At 34.6% G+C, this 16,855-nt stretch overlaps 1 protein-coding gene across 1 annotated transcript in view; it reads left to right on the top strand.

The window, feature by feature from the left end:
• The window catches only part of PARP8 (poly(ADP-ribose) polymerase family member 8), a gene marked incomplete at both ends in the record, with an annotated part of 176,683 nt that overhangs the window by 110,572 nt on the left and 49,256 nt on the right, over positions 1 to 16,855 (top strand). Inside the window, 3 exon segments of the mRNA XM_079702728.1 lie at positions 2,329 to 2,389; positions 2,828 to 2,918; positions 14,742 to 14,808. Coding sequence (XP_079558854.1) covers positions 2,329 to 2,389; positions 2,828 to 2,918; positions 14,742 to 14,808 — 219 coding nt within the window.

Raw genomic sequence — 16,855 nt, 5'->3', positions numbered from 1 at the left:
CTTGCTCAGTGAACAGTATATTTGGAACATTTCCCTCAGGATACTAAATGTTTTTATATCAGTAGTCTTAATAATGGGTAATTAAAAAAATTATATCAACGTGCCATCGTTTAATTCCTTATTATTCAATATTCTTTTTTTTTTTTCTAATTTCTACTCTTACATACATCCTTCTAGGTAAAAGTTAGCACGTATTTGTTATAATTTTCTTGGGAATGTTGTTGTCAAGGTCTCTTTGCCTCACCAAAATGTCTTTTGCACATCGTTAGTGATCTATCCTTATCATTGTATTTAATGGCTCTCTTTTAACATGTCTGGCTGTAGGTATTTGACTTCTTATATTATGAATAATTTGCTGGTGTTCAGGGTCAGCAAATTATGACCACTGGGCCGTAGGGCCTGTTTTGAACAGCTCATGGTGTTTGCTTTTTTAAAGGGTTGTTAAAAAAAAAAAAACCCCAAAGAAAGAGAAATATGCAACAGAGACTCTATGTGGCCTGAAAAACCTAAAATATTTACTCTTTTGACCTCTTTAGGAAAAGTTTTCTGAACCCTGAAGTAGAGGCATAAAATAAATGGTTCTTGTGCTTGGTCCTTCTTCTTGTCTTAGTTTCTGTATAATTTCATAACTAAGTTGGCATACTTTTGTATCTAAATTTGCATATATGCCTATATTTGTAAAGGGTTATAAAGGTTTTTATGAATAGCACAGATGTTTTGATGCAGACAATTAAAGAATTCCTATGCGAATCATTTTATCCCTTTTCTTCCTTATGTAACCTTTAAAAATATGACCATGAAAAAACAAAAATAATTTCATAAATAGTGAAAATGTGCTCAGTGTTTTGATATATTTTTAAGGAGAGGATGGAGAAAGCATAGAGGCTGAGTTATTATTTTCTAACATGCTGCATTTTTTTGGTCATTGATATCAAAAAGCAAAAGGACCCTCTAGATTCCTTTATTCATCAAATTACATAAAGCCATTTAATCATTAAAAATGCCTTCTCTAAACCCTATAAAAGTGCCATAGTTTTGTACTCTGTTAGCATTATTTGCATCTATCATACACAGAAATTTTCATTGAGTACTTACTATGTGCCAGATACTATACTGTACAATTTTGAAGTTGAACGTGAGTTCAATGCCTGGCTTCCCACTGACTTCTTATCTGCCCTTTGACAACTTGTTTCGCTTTCCTAAACCTCAGTTTCCTCATTTGCGAATGAGGATAATTATAGTATCCCTGTCAGAAGGCTATAATGAGGACCTAATGAGATCATCCATTAATGTTTGACCTGGTTTCCAACACAAAGTGATAGTTTATTGAATATTGAGTCGGCTAAGCACTTGCATAAGTAAATAGGACATGTGTATTCACATCCCAGCTCTGCTACGAAGTGATGACAGGTGAGTTACTTTATTACTCTGAGCCTCAGTTAGTGGACATATAAATTGCAAATGGTAATAGTACCTGTAGTGCACTATGATCACAGGTATGCAAAATCCTTAGAACGATTTCTGGCATGAAAGTGCTCAATAAATATTGGCCATTAACTTTTGTAACTTCTGTTATCTCTATAGTTTTCTCCCTCACTATGATTTGTATTTGTAACTTAAGAAATTTATTAAAATATCAGAAATAGGGATGTGTGTATGGAGAATATAAAAATTGCTGTTTTTATGATCTTTGTTAACTATATGCTAGTTTGTGGCACTATGTTGGCTGGAGAAAAGTTGGTCTCCATAATGTCTTTATGTGGAATATACTGTTGTTACTTGTTTTAATTGTGATATGTCAGACCTTTAGAGCTGCCTGTCAAAACATAGTGACATTTAAGTGGCAGAGCACCTGGACCAGTTTCAGAACCACCGTCTAATGTGACAGGAAAACTTATGGGCACATTATTATGGCAGTCACTTATCCCTCCATCCCTTCCTCGTGTCAGAAACTCCTTTCTTGTCCTTAGAAGCAGCTCTTCATCTTCAGAGAGTACAGTGAAAAGTGAGTGGTCACATAAGAAGATTGTTTAGTTTGTCACAGAGAACTGGGAATGTTTGAAACTATGAACCAAATAACTCTTGAATTTATGTATGCATTTGCTTGAACATGAAGATGGAAAGATATCTATATCTATACGGTATAAAGAGGTCACATAAGACCACAATCCAACTAAATTGAGTTAGTTAATTCATGTCCACAGTCATTTCTGAGCTATCTGTGGAAATCAGAGATGAAAATTCATGATTAAATTTTAATTTAAAATAAGCTAGGACACACTATCTTTTAAGCAAAATGAAAAAAATAATGTTAATCTTTGCTTTCAGGGAATATGGAGCCATTGATGATGTAGATATTGATCTGCATATTGATGTTAGCTTTCTTGATGTAAGTATCACTTGAAGCAATATGATTGGTACATTTAAAAAACACACTTTTATTCTTGGAAGAAATTTAATTTTAGTTTCTCTTGTACATAATACTATAAGTAACATAATGACTTTTTCAAAGTGATTTATGAAGAAATGCTATGACTTGTCAAAAAAGCAGAGATTTTTATATACATATATATTTTTTCCATCAGTTCTTGTAATATATTCTGAAACTTATGGGTTTGTAGTATATCATTATTTCTTAAGTTTTCACTTTAATTTTTAGATTTAGAAGGCAAAAATTAAGAGTACTTTGGCTTTCTTTTCACAAGCGAATAGGTTTTGAAATAATTTATAGGCCTTAATGATTTAAAATAAGTTTAAAAAATTTTATCTGGAAAAAAAATCAAGAACTCTAAAAGATGACTAATTCATCTTTCAAATATTTGCACAGGAGGAGATTGCTGTGGCATGGGAAGTGATTCGAACAGAACCTATAATTGTCCGACTACACTGTTCACTTACACAGTATTTAAATGGCCCAGGTCAGTTTTATTTCTCTATTATTTTGAATGTTCATTAGTTGTGCATTGTGCATTAAGTAAAATGACTGTTCATTTGGTAATTCTGAACATAAATGCAGCTATCTTCATAATGATACTTAAATATATTTGCATCCTAGCAGAGGTGCTTTATGACCAATATAACTATTGGAAGCAGAAACATATAACATTTAGTTTTATAGTTTTCAGAAGTTGACAAGTTGCTGTGAAACAAACACAATAAAACCTAAAAGAGAATTTTGCATGTAATAGATTCTCAGTAAGTATACTTAGGGTTGCCCTTAAGTTTAATTATTTGTGTCTCTGAACCTGAGATTTAATTTTAATGTTTACTTATCTCACCTTTGATTAGTGATGAATTTAGCCTAAGTGTAACATATTTCTGTTTTTGAAAATGGAGATCATAATAATATTTTTGTTTTCCAATACCTGAAGGGATGATTTTGCTTTATCTCAAGGAATAGTTGTTTATAACACAGGTCCCTGTTATAAATCTTGCCAAGACTTACTGGATTTAAATGTTTTCTCTGCCTACTAATACTCTCTCTCTCTCTCTCTTTCTCTCTGTCTCTCACACAGACACACACACACACACACACACACACACACACCTGCATCTACTCATATTATTGCAGTTATCTACTGCTGCAGAACAAACCACTTTAAAACGAAGTGGCTTAAAACAACTTCTCTCTCACCATTCTTTGGGGCTCAACTGGGCAGCTTCTGCTTGGGGTCTCCCGTGCTTTTGCAGTCAGATGGTGGGCGGGGTTTATGTCATTAATGGCTCCACTAGGTTGGATGCTCAAGATGGTTGGATTTCAGATGGCTAGCAATTGATACAGGTGTCATTTCAGGACCATGCAGGGCTCAGCTGGGGCTATTAACTAGAGTGTCTCCTTACACAAGGCTTCTTCGTGTGGTTTGGGCTTCTTGTAGTATGGTGACAGGGATCCGAAAGCAAGTGTTCCAAGAGACAGGGTGTGCTAAAAGGCTCAACGGCTCTTTCACTGTATTCTGTTGATCAAAATTGTCAATGAAGCCACCCAGAATCAAGGGATCGGGACATAGACAGCACCTCTCGAAATTGTGGCCATTTTTAATCTGCTGTGCACACATTACCGTGGTCTCTGCACATTTCTCTTTAGGCATATCAGGGAACTTATATCTACTATTAGTTTTCACATAAGAAAAATATTTGCCCTTTGAAGTTTATGAAATATATAGGGAAGCCTCTCATTTTGAAAATGTCTCTGTTGTCACCATTTTTAAATTTTTGGATAATGTATTCTACTTAAATAATCAACATACAGTAACACATAGTAACTGATGTGATTTAATGCTAGGCAAAGACAAAGAGATGTTGCATATCTTTATTTTGATTACTTCAAATATATAGAAATGTAATAAAGAAGAAAAATAATTCCTCATAATCCCTCTATACTGAGAAACCTGTAAATCGGTTGGTATTGTTTCTGTTTTCTGTGCACATGTGGTTTATTTTCATAAAGTTGATATCAAATTGTATGGATACCTGTGTGCCTTAATGTTATGTCAGGAGCCTGTCCTCCAGTCGTTAAATATTCTAAAATGGAATGATTTGTAATATCTGCACAATATTCCAGCCTATAGGTGTATGTGTTTTTGCTGTTTTCCCACGTATTCTGCTGTATCGCTAATATTTTTCTTTCTTTAGTGATTTGATGTGTACTTATTCTATTTTATTCTGATGGTGGTTAAAAGCAAAAGAAGCCCTCATGTCTGAACTTTTTTTTTAATTAATGGGGTTAGGAAGAAAATTGGGTAATTTAGTCTCTACTCACCCCAATTCCATCTGTGTGAGATGACGATGTGGCATGCTTTTATGTAATCTTACCACTGTTATTCATGTGTTTATGTAATCTTGAATTTTAGGCAGAGATTTTCCATTCACAGTATCTCTTTAAAGATTTGTCACATTTGCATGGTTTTATATTTCAACAATTATATTTTAATTCACGTTTAGATCACTTTATTGCTCAATACTATTTATTTAGTATCGCAGTTCATCTGTAATTTCTTATTTTTTCATCTTTGTTAGTTGATTTACATGTTTAATAGTTTGTAAACCAAAGAAACGTGAGGGTTATGCTTCATTTTTCATAACTAAGAATGACTCTTTGTTTTGTGAACGAGACAAACTTGACCAACTGTAAATTTATGGGCCCATAACAGTTCCCTCCAAAAAGGCAAAAGTGCTTTAAAAACTTCTGCTAGTCTGTGTCTGAAGTGTTTAACTTTGTTCATTTGTAAGAAATCTATCTTGGTTTTGTTTATGTTTTGTTATATGTACTTATTGAGGTATTTTTTTCTCTTTCTCCTTGATACTACTCTTTATATATTTATTTTTGATTGGTATGCTTACCTTCTTTATCTGCTCGCCCCAATATATGTAGATTGGATCTAATTCCCGTATCCTCCATGCTGTTTATCGTTTCTCGTAGTCTTTCATCCATCACCTCTGATTTTCTAAGTTTTTTTCATTTGTCTTCTACTCCACTGAGTGAATTTTTTTCATAATTTAGTCTTTGATATAATGTTCCACTTCTATTTTTAATTTTACTACAATCTGCTGATACCATATTTTCCCCTCTTTATTATCAATTGCTTTCATTTTATTTACACATCATTTTGAATTTTGTTCACAAAATCAATAATCGTCCAAGAATTATAATTTTGTTCCTGTAGATGTGAGTTTTGTTTTCCTCAGAATTCAAGCAGTGTCGAAATGCACTTCTTTCAGAAATTAGTGTGATTTGTGTATAATTTCTTCCGATAAGAAGAGTAAAGACTCTTAATAATGAAAACAGGAAATACAGAGACAGTGTGGGGAAAAAAAGGGGATAGTAAAGAAAGAGAATTCCAGGGACTTCCCTGGCGGTCCAGTGGTTAAGACTCCGCGCTTCCAGTGCAGGGAGTGTGGGTTCGATCCCTGGTCAGGGAACGAAGATCCCACATGGTATGCAGCCAAAAAATAAAAATAAATAAAATATTAAAACTTCTTTAAAACAAAAAGAGAATTCCACATTTACTCATTTACTGTACTCTAGAGTTAGTTCTGATAAGAATTGAAGAAATACACCTCATTATCCAATTTGAAGTTAAAAATAAAGATTATTTTTATTGTACATGGGGAAATATACTTTAAAAAGACAAGGTTGTTATGATTCTTATGGTACTATATATATTTTCCAGAATTGCTGGTATATAAGTCTATTTTATGATCTCAAGGACAGGGCTGCTTTTAGTTTAAAGTGATAAATAGCTGATGTTATTAAAAATGTTTCCCTGTGCAGATCCTCTCATTATTGATACCTCTACATTTACACGATCACAGTGTGAGACTAATTTCCACATATCTTGAGCGACCCTCAGTTATTGCCTTCCCAACCTAAATTATGAGACAAGGAAAAATTGAACAACTTTTACCTTTTGTAAAACAGAAAATATTTTACTAGTATATCTTTCTCATTCTATTGCCCCCAAAACTGAATGCTGTGGGGAGTTTGGTTGAGGTAAACTTTTTTTTTTTTGAGGTAAACTTTTAAGAATAGACATTTCTATAATAGTTATTACTTTTCCTATAAAGGAGCATTTATTTGTAGATTCTACTTTTAAATGTTGAACTGTTCTGTGTTTTTGGTTTTCGGTTTTGGTTTTGCCTTAAAGGACTGATTTTAGCTAAATTTATTCCTGAATATTTGTATACTACTTGTTTGCTTAATGGCACTTTTATATTACAGTTTATTTTCTAACTGATTGTTTTGGCTATCAAAAACATATTACCTTCCTTTTTAAAATTCTGGTAAACATAATATAAAATGTACCATTTTTAAGTGCACAGTTCAGTGGTATTAAATACTTTCACGTTGTTGTGCAGCCATCACCACCATCCATCCCCATAACACCATGTATTCTTTTTTTTTAACATCTTTATTGGGGTATAATTGCTTTACAGTGTTGTGTTAGTTTCTGCTGTATAACAAAGTGCATCAGCTATACATATACATATATCCCCATATCCCCTCCCTCTTGTGTTTCCCTCCCACCCTCCCTATCCCACCCCTCTAGGTGGTCACAAAGCACTGAGCCGATCTCCCTATGCTATGCAGCTGCTTCCCACTAACTATCTATTTTGCATTTGGTAGTGTATATATATATGTCCATGCCACTCTCTCACTTTGAAGGAAGGAAAGAATATATAGTAGACCTAGGTTTTATATTTCTTGTGAACCCAGTTAGGAACTAGAATATAGTCCTATACATATAATATATCCTAAGAAAATACTTAGTAGTAATTTGATAATTATTAGCATCATGATTTAAATTAATAGATATAGTACAGGAACAAATTTTATTCTGTATGTGACTTGCTTTTCATATGATGGCATACAATTACTTTTGTTTACTTCTCACCAATCATATTGTACGTTGCAATTTGGAGTTTTAGTCCTCAGCATTGAAATATTTTTGGTATTTCTTCCTGTTCCAGGACAAAAATCAGAAAAATAAAAGGTATTTGTTTAATAAATTGCTGTACTTAAAAAAAAATCTATTACCTTTACAAACATTAAAAAAAATAATAATCTAAAACATTTTTAGGTTTACAGAAAAACTGCAAAGGTAGTACAGAGTCCTCATACACTCTACATCCAATTTCACTGATTACTAACATCTTATATGAATACATTAAATACAATAAATTACAATAATTAATTGCATTAATTTTAATAGTAATAAGAATTTTGTCACTTGAATTTTGGAATATTTTTAGAAGTAACATCTTGTTAGCTCTTTCAGTGTATTCCAAAATTTGGGGTCATTAAGATTTTATACTACTAATTGAGTCAATGTTGGTGACATTTATTTTCTAGTCATTCATAGTATGAATAAGTTTTGGCCTTTGTATTATTAATTTATAGGATAATTAATATATTCTGGATAAACAGTTGTGTCTATTATATCTCTTCTTTCTCTATATATATGTCTTATACAATTTTCTTCAGTGAAGATTTCATTTCTAGTGTGTTTTGGATTTTTCTGCATTTCTTAAAACCAGATCCCTTTTGCTTCTTTGCCTCCATCTTCCCAGTTACTTTTTCCATCTGCCTGAGAAGAGACTGTGTCTTCTTAAATCTTAGAGAGAACACACTGTGTTCTAGTTTTGTCATCTTTTTCCTTAAAAAATAATTCCCCTGAGTTTTCAAGTTAGGATTTTTTATTCACTTTTCTATAGCCTTGGGTTTGGGACACTTGGGATTGGAGTGATGTACTCTCTATGTTAAGGATTAGAATGTTTTCAGGAAAGAAACTGATGGGTGATATAACACCCATTTTATTTGATCAGTGGAGTGTTTGTATCTCAGACTAATGACCAAGATGGTGAGGCAATTGGGGATACCAGCCTGGTTTACTATGTTGAGCATGTGTGGTCTGAGACTGTCCTATTTAAGACAGTCTTTGCTCTGTCTTATTAATAACTATTATCCCAACTCTTAGTATGAATGGTGCTACCCATGCTCCTGTGCAATATCATCCTTGCATTTGCATGCTAGCTTCCATCTCCTTTCACCTAATTAAGATACCCTTCCAGCAGTTCTCTCTCTCCTTCTTGTACTGTTCATATCTCTTTCTTCTAAAAGATTTCCTTCAGAAAAAAAAATTCCTCTCATCTTCAAAACAAACACCTTTAGACCTCAAATCACTCTTAACTTAGTCCCTAACACTCTGCTTCCCATGACTGTTAAATATCTTCATTAGAGTTGTCTCTATTAGCTTACTTCAGGTTTTTTTTGAAATTCTATTTATTTTTTCTACAGCAGGTTCCTATTAGTTATCTCTTTTATACATATTAGTGTGTATATGTCAATCCCAATCTCCCAATTCATCCCACCACCACCACCTCGCCACTGCTTTCCCCCACTTGGTGTCCATACACTACTTGTTCCCTACATCTGTGTCTCTATTTCTGCCTTGCAAACCAGTTCATCTGTACCATTTTTCTAGATTCCACAATATATGCATTAAATATGATATTGTTTTTCTCTTTCTGACTTACTTCACTCTGTATGACAGTCTCTAGGTCCATCCACATCTCTACAAATTCGTTCCTTTTTATGGCTGAGTAATATATTCCATTTTATATATGTACCACGTCTTCTTTATCCATTTGTCTGTTGATGGGCATTTAGGTTGCTTCCATGACCTGGCTACTGTAAATAGTGCTGCAGTGAACATTGGGGTGCATGTGTCTTTTTGAATTATGGTTTTCTCTGGGTATATGCCCAGTAGAGGGATTGCTGGGTCATATGGTAATTCTATTTTTAGTTTTTTAAGGAACCTCCATACTGTTCTCAGTAGTGGCTATATCAATTTACATTCCCACCAACAGTGCAAGAGTGTTCCCTTTTCTCCACACTCTCTCCAGCATTTGTTGTTTGTAGATTTTCTGATGATGCCCATTCTAACCAGTGTGAGGTGATACCTCATCGTAGTTTTGATTTCCATTACTCTAATCATCAGTGATGTTGAGCAGCTTTTCACGTGCCTCTTGGCCATCTGTATGTCTTCCTTGGAGAAATGTCTATTTAGGTCTTCTGCTCATTTTTTAATTGGGTTGTTTGTTTTTTTAATATTGAGCTGTATGAGCTGTTTATATATTTTGGAGATTAATCCTTTGTCTTTTGATTCATTTGCAAATATTTTCTCCCATTGTGAGTGTTGTCTTTTTGTCTTATTTATAGTTTCCTTTGCTGTGCAAAAGCTTTTAAGTTTCATTAGGTCTCATTTGTTTATTTTTGTTTTTATTTCCATTACTCTAGGAGATGGGTCAAAAAAGATCTTGCTGTGATTTATGTCAAACAGTGTTCTTCCTATGTTTTCCTCTATGAGTTTTATAGTGTCTGGTCTTACGTTTAGGTCTTTAATCCATTTTGAGTTAATTTTTGTGTATGGTGTTAGGGAGTGCTCTAATTTCACTTTTTTACATGTAGCTGTCCAGTTTTCCCAGCACCACTTATTGAAGAGGCTGTCTTTTCTCCATTGTATATCCTTGCCTCCTTTGTCATAGATTAGTTGACCATAGGTGCGTGGGTTTAACTCTAGGCTTTCTGTCCTGTTCCATTGATCTATATTTCTGTTTTTGTGCCAGTACCATATTGTCTTGATTACCATAGCTTTGTAGTATAGTCTGAAGTCAGGGAGTCTGATTTCTCCAGCTCCTTTTTTTCCCGTCAAGATTGCTTTGGCTATTTGGGGTCTTTGTGTCTCCATAAAAATTTTAAGATTTTTGTTCTAGTTCTGTAAAGAATGCCATTGGTAATTTAATAGGGATTGCACTGAATCTGTAGATTGCTTTGGGTAGTTTAGTCATTTTCACAATATTGATTCTTCCAACCCAAGAACATGGTATACCTCTTCATCTGGTTGTGTCATCTTTGGTTTCTTTCATCAGTGTCTTATAGTTTTCTGAGTAGAGGTCTTTTACCTCCTAAGATAGGTTTATTCCTAGGTATTTTACTCTTTTTGTTGCGATGGTGAATAGGAGTGTTTCCTTAATTTCTCTTCCTGATCTTTCATTGTTAGTGTATAGGAATGCAAGAGATTTCTATGCATTAATTTTGTATCATGCATATTTACCAAATTCACTGATTAGCGCTAGCAGTTTTCTGGTAACATGTTTAGGATTATCTGTATATACTGTCATGTCATCTGCAAACAGGGACAATTTTACTTCTTCTTTTCCAATTTGTATTCCTTTTGTTTCTTTTTCTTCTCTGATTGCCGTGGCTAGGACTTCCAAAACTATGTTGAATAATAGTGGCAAGTGTGGGCAACCTTGTCTTGTTCCTGATCTTAGAGGAAATGCTTTCAATTTTTCACCATTGAGAATGTTGTTTGCTGTGAGTTTGTCATATATGGCCTTTATTATGTTGAGGTAGGTTCCCTCTGTGCCCACTTTCTGGAGAATTTTTTCATAAATGGTGTTGAATTTTGTCAAAAGCTTTTTCTGCATCTATTCAGATGATCATATGGTTTTTATTCTTCAATTTGTTAGCATAGTGTATCACATTGATTGACTTGTGTATATTGAAGAATCTTTGCATCCTTAGGATAAATCCCACTTGATCATGGTGTATGGTCCTTTTAATGTGTTGTTGGATTCTGTTTGCTTGTATTTTGTTGAGGATTTTTGCATCTATATTCATCAGTGATACTGGTCTGTAATTTCCTTTTATTGTAGTATCTTTGTCTGGTTTTGCTATCAGGGTGATGGTAGCCTCATAGAATGAGTTTGGGAGTGTTCCTTCCTCTGCAAAGTTTGGAAGAGTTTGAGAAGGATGGGTGTTAGCTCTTCTCTAAATGTTTGATAGAATTCACCTGTGAAGCCATCTGGTCCTGGACTTTTGTTTGCTGGAAGATTTTTAATCACAGTTTCAATTTCATTACTTGTGATTCGTCTGTTCATATTTTCTATTTCTTCCTGGTTCAGTCTTGGAAGGTTATACCTTCTGAAGAATTTGTCTGTTTCTTCCAGGTTGTACATTTTATTGGCATAGAGTTTCTTGTAATAGTCTTTTATGAGCTTTGTATTTCTCCAGTGTCCGTTGTAACTTCTCCTTTTTCATTTCAAATTTTATTGATTTGAGTCCTCTCCCTCTTTTTCTCGATGAATCTGGCTAAAGGTTTATCAATTTTGTTTATCTTCTCAAAGAACCAGCTTTTAGTTTTATTGATCTTTGCTATTATTTTGTTTCTATTTCATTTATTTCTGCTCTGAAATTTATGATTTCTTTCCTTCTACTAACTTTGGGTTTTGTTTCTTCTTCTTTCTCTAGTTCCTTTAGGTGTAAGGTTAGATTGTTTATTTGAGATTTTTCTTGTTTCTTGAGGTAGGCTTGTATAGCTATAAACTTCCATCTTACAACTGCTTTGCTGCATCCCATAGATTTTGGATCATCATGTTTTTTTGTCATTTTTCTCTAGGTTTTTTTTTGATTTCCTCTTTGATTTCTTCAGTGATGTTTTGGTTAGTTAGTAACGTATGGTTTAGCCTTCATGTGTTTGTGGTTTTTGCGTTTTTTTCCCTGTAATTTATTTCTAATCTCATAGCATTGTGGTCGGAAAAGATGCTTGATATGATTTCAGTTTTCTTAAGTTTACCAAGGCTTGATTTGTGACCCAAGATATGATCTATCCTGGAGAATGTTCCATGTGCACTTGAGAAGAAAGTGTAATCTGCTGGTTTTGGATGGAATGTCCTATAAATATCAATGAAATCTATCTGGTCTATTGTGTCATTTAAAGCTTGTGTTTCCTTCTTAATTTTCTTTCTGGATGATCTGTCCATTGGTTTAAGTGAGGTGTTAAAGTCCCCCACTATTATTGTGTTACTGTCGATTTCCTCTTTTATAGCTTTTTGCATTTGCCTTATGTATTGAGGTGCTCCTATATTGGGTGCATATATATTTATAATTGCTGTATCTTCTTCTTGGATTGATCACTTGATTATTATGTAGTGTCCTTCTTTGTATCTTGTAATAGTCTTTATTTTAAAGCCTGTTTTGTCTGATATGAGAATTGCTACCCCAGCTTTCTTTTGATTTCCATTTGCATGGAATATCTTTTTCCATCCCCTCACTTTCAGTCTGTATGTGTCCCTAGGTCTGAAGTGGGTCTCTTGTAGACAGTATATATATTTAGTTGTTTTTCTGGGGTTTTATATTGTTCCTTCTTCTGGTACATAGTCCTCTGCCTTTCATTTGGTCTATCTTTCTGTGAATGTCGTTTTCATTCCACAGGCTGCGGAATTGTAGTTCTTCTTGCTTCTGCTGTCTGCCCTCTAGCTTCCTTCATTTTCTTTCCTCTTTTTTTCTCCTTGAATATGCTGTAGATGTGCTTTGGATGCATCATTTCACAAACGCTGCTCTTGTCAATGTCACCAGTGACTAGAATATTGCTTAATGACCCCATGACCAATTTTGAATCCTCATCTTAATTAACTTAGCAGCATTTGATAACAGTTGTTTACCCCCTCCTTGGAAATTTTTTTTGAATATATGTCCAGATTAACAGCATTCTGGAATCTTCCATCCTCCCAGCCATTCCTCTTCAGCCTTGTTTGCTGAGCCTCTACATACTGAATGGTTCAGGCTGAATCCTTAGACCTCTCTCCGCCATCTACACTCACTTGTAGTTTCTCATCCAGCCTCATGCCTTGAAGTACATATGTAGTTTTGCTCTTCCACATATGTCTTTTTTTTTTTTTTTTGTCTGTGCCGTGGGACTGGTGGGATCTTAGTTCCCCTACCAGGGGTTGAACCCAGACCCTCAGCAGTGAGAGCTCGGAGTCCTAACCACTGGACTGCCAGGGAATTCCCCCACATTTATGTCTTTAGCACATTCCTCTCATCTGAATGCATAAACACTGGATTTCTTTATCCAGTTGCCTACTTAACTTTTCCACTTGAGTGACAAATAAGCATCTCAAATTTACAATAGCCAGAGTCAAGTTGGCAGTCTTCCCCACTGCTCCAAACCTGATTCTCTTGCAGTCTGTCACGTACCAGGAATTGGTAATTTTCATCCTTCTGGTTGCTCAGGCCAAAAATCCTTTGATTCATCCCTGACTCCTTTCTTTTGCTGACACTTTAAATTCAGTCCATCAGCAAAATCTGTCAGCTCTCCCAGAGAGTGTGAATCCAAAATGTTCAACACCTCTGCTAATCCAAGCCACTATACTCTTCCCTTAATTACTGTAATGAGTTCCAGACTGATTTTCCTATTTCTATCCTTGCTCTTTACAGGGAACCTACACTGTTTGTGGTCCTTCTCTCATCTCATCTCCTAACGAAATACCTTGTTTATTCCTCTCCAGCTCTCCCTGCTGGTCCTAGAATATTGAAGCATATTTCTTCCTCAGGGAAACTGCCCTGTGTTTCCTCTGGCTGGGACCCTTTTCTTCATGCCATATTATCTAATGTTGAAGTCTGTTTATGCCCACATAACCTTCAGCCCCCCACCCTTTTCCATCTTTATTTTTATCCAGAGCCTTTATCACCACATGACATTTTATCTATTTTCTTATCTATTTTTTGTCTGTCTCCTTCTCTTTACTAAGGCTCATGAGAGCAGGGATATTTGTGTGTGTTTTTTGCTACTCTATCTATAGTGGCTGGCACAGTGAGAAAACAATAAATACCCTTTAAAACAGTGAATAATGAATAGTGGGTGACTCTTCTGGAGGTTATCAATTTCATAAGCAGCATAGTTATTAACTTATAGAAGTATATATATCTGATAAAAATATGAAGCACACAAGAGGGTGTGCAGTGAAAAGTGAGTATCCTATGCCTTACTGTCGCCCTCCATTGTTTTATTCTTAAAAAAAGGTCTATGTGTATACAAACATGTCACTCTTCCACCTAAGGAATAGTGTGCAAACTATCCTACACATTGCTATTTACACTTAATATATATTTTTGGAGATCATTCTTCATTATTATATATATTGTGCATTTACATATGCATATATTATACATTAGTATATATAATATATACTAACCTAGAATGATCTCTAGAATCTCTCTATAAAGCATAAATAGCCATGTGTAGGATTGTGTGTAGACTATTTTAAAACGTGTATGTATGTATATACATATATATTACATATACATAGTAATATATATATTACTTTTCAGACTTTTTCCTGGCTGATGGTTGAGTTTCAACTCAACATTTAGGCTGTTTTTTTTTTTTCCTTTGCAGTGCCCACTGTTGATGTCTTTCAGATTTCCACAAAAGAGAGATTTGGACTGGGACATCAGCTGAAAAAGTAAGTTTTCCAATGAATAAAAAACAAATTTCTATTAAAGAGAACTGAGTTCTCATTTTGTTTACCACTCCCCGCCCCATTTTTATTCAACAAAGCTTTTTGAAGTAAGTGCCTCAGGAGCGGAAGTCATCATGATGCTAAGAGCTGCATCAGTAATTTAGTTGGCAGAGCTCACTTTAGAACTGAGCCAGATTCCTTCCATCTGCCCCCTCTGGATTCACCCTCCTCCCTCTAACATCCTGCATTCCACCTGAGGAGGTGGGCATATAAAAATTAGAAAATAAACCCTTAATGTTTAGAATTCCACATCTTTGAAACTAAATTCAATTTGCAACATATATTTAGCACATTATATTATGCAGTGTTTTCTTTTTAAGGACTCAATATAGATTCATCAGTTGTAACAAATGCACGGCTCTGGCAAGAGATGTTGGTAATAGGGAAGCTATGGGCAGGGGGCATATGCAAAATCTCAGTACCTTCCTCTCAATTTTGCTGTGCACCTAAAACCGCTCTAAAAAAGTAAAGTCATTAAATTAAAAATAATTTTTTAAATGAGGGAGAAAATTGGGTGAGGGAAAAAAATCACAGGGGAAATTTTCTGTTTCCTCTACTGGATTAGGTATCCTTTTCCAGTGCAATTGCCTTTGTTTTTTCAATTGGATTTTGTTTTTCAAGCCAGTATCTTACAGGTCTTGGAACTAAGCATGGAGCCTGCCTTCTATGTTAAGCCATTCAAGTTGGCCACCACCTCATTTTAGCACATGTTTTTTTCCCCCCTATGATTTTTTTCCCTCATCCAGTTTTCTCCCTCATTTTAAAAATTATTTTTAATGTAATGACTTTATTTTTTTAGAGCAGTTTTAGGTTCACAGCAAAATTGAGAGGAAGGTACTGAGATTTTGCTTATGCCCCCTGCCCATAGCTTCCCTATTATCGACATCTCCTGCCGGAGTGGTGCATTTGTTACAACTGAAGAATCTATGTTGACTATGATTATCACTCAATTTCCAGAGTTCTACTTTATGGACTTTTGTAAGCCACTTAAGAACTTTTTTTGGGGGAAGGGGGTGAAATGCCATTGGTCCAAATGAGACAAGAATTATAAAAGCACAGAAGTCTAGGAATAGATAGCTTCCTACCCTTAATGACATTTGAGCTCAGAAAAAGAAATTATGTGTGTAATCCCAACCCTGAGAAATTAAGGAAAGCTATACTCTGTATTCACTGTTGAATCACCTTGTAGAATATGTAACATTTTATTAATAGTTCCACCCAAATGTTTAATATTTTTAAAAAGTTATTTACTTTTATGCACATATTTTAATTATATGTAAAGTTTGGTCTATGAACTAGAACTTTATTTAATGACCCTTGATAAATTTTAGGCTAATTTAATTTCTTTCCTTAATTATAAATAACTGGGTTTGCCTGTGATCTTCTAGTCTAAAATTATATATAATAAAATTTCAAAATCTGATCTCATCCTCACAATGTCATAAGAGGAAATTGAAATATAAAGAGGTTATTTTCCAGAAACATACAGCAAGTTAGGAAGGCAGATTTAGAATCTAGGCCCTTTGTTTTTGCTCAGGAAATAAGAAACACTCATTAAACTTTTTCTGTGATTCTTTATCTTGTGTGTTCCTGGCAGTAAGAGTCTAAACAACAGCAACAGCAAATGCTTATGCAGTGCTGCTTATATGTCAAGCGCTTAGAATAGTGACATATATTAGCTCCCTTGATCTTCATAACAACCCTATCAAACAGGTACTGTTACTATCCACATTTCCTAGATGATGAAGCCCAGGCCCTGAGAGCTTAAGCAACTTGGTTAAGCTCACACACTGAGAAAGTGGTACAGCCAGAATTTGACTCCATATCAATACTTTTGATCCATCCACTAATCTGCCTCTCATATAATCATAGATACTCCTTTGTCTTAATAAGGCTTGGAATATATTTTCATCATTGAATGGATATTGGGAAAATGTGAGGTCATTAAAAGAGCCTGAAAGAGGCTGACCCCAAACAGATGTAATATAGT

The sequence above is a fragment of the Hyperoodon ampullatus genome (genome assembly GCF_949752795.1).
Source record: "Hyperoodon ampullatus genome assembly, chromosome: 4".
Taxonomy (NCBI): Eukaryota; Metazoa; Chordata; class Mammalia; order Artiodactyla; family Ziphiidae; genus Hyperoodon; species Hyperoodon ampullatus.
This window is presented reverse-complemented; position numbering and strand designations above follow the sequence as displayed.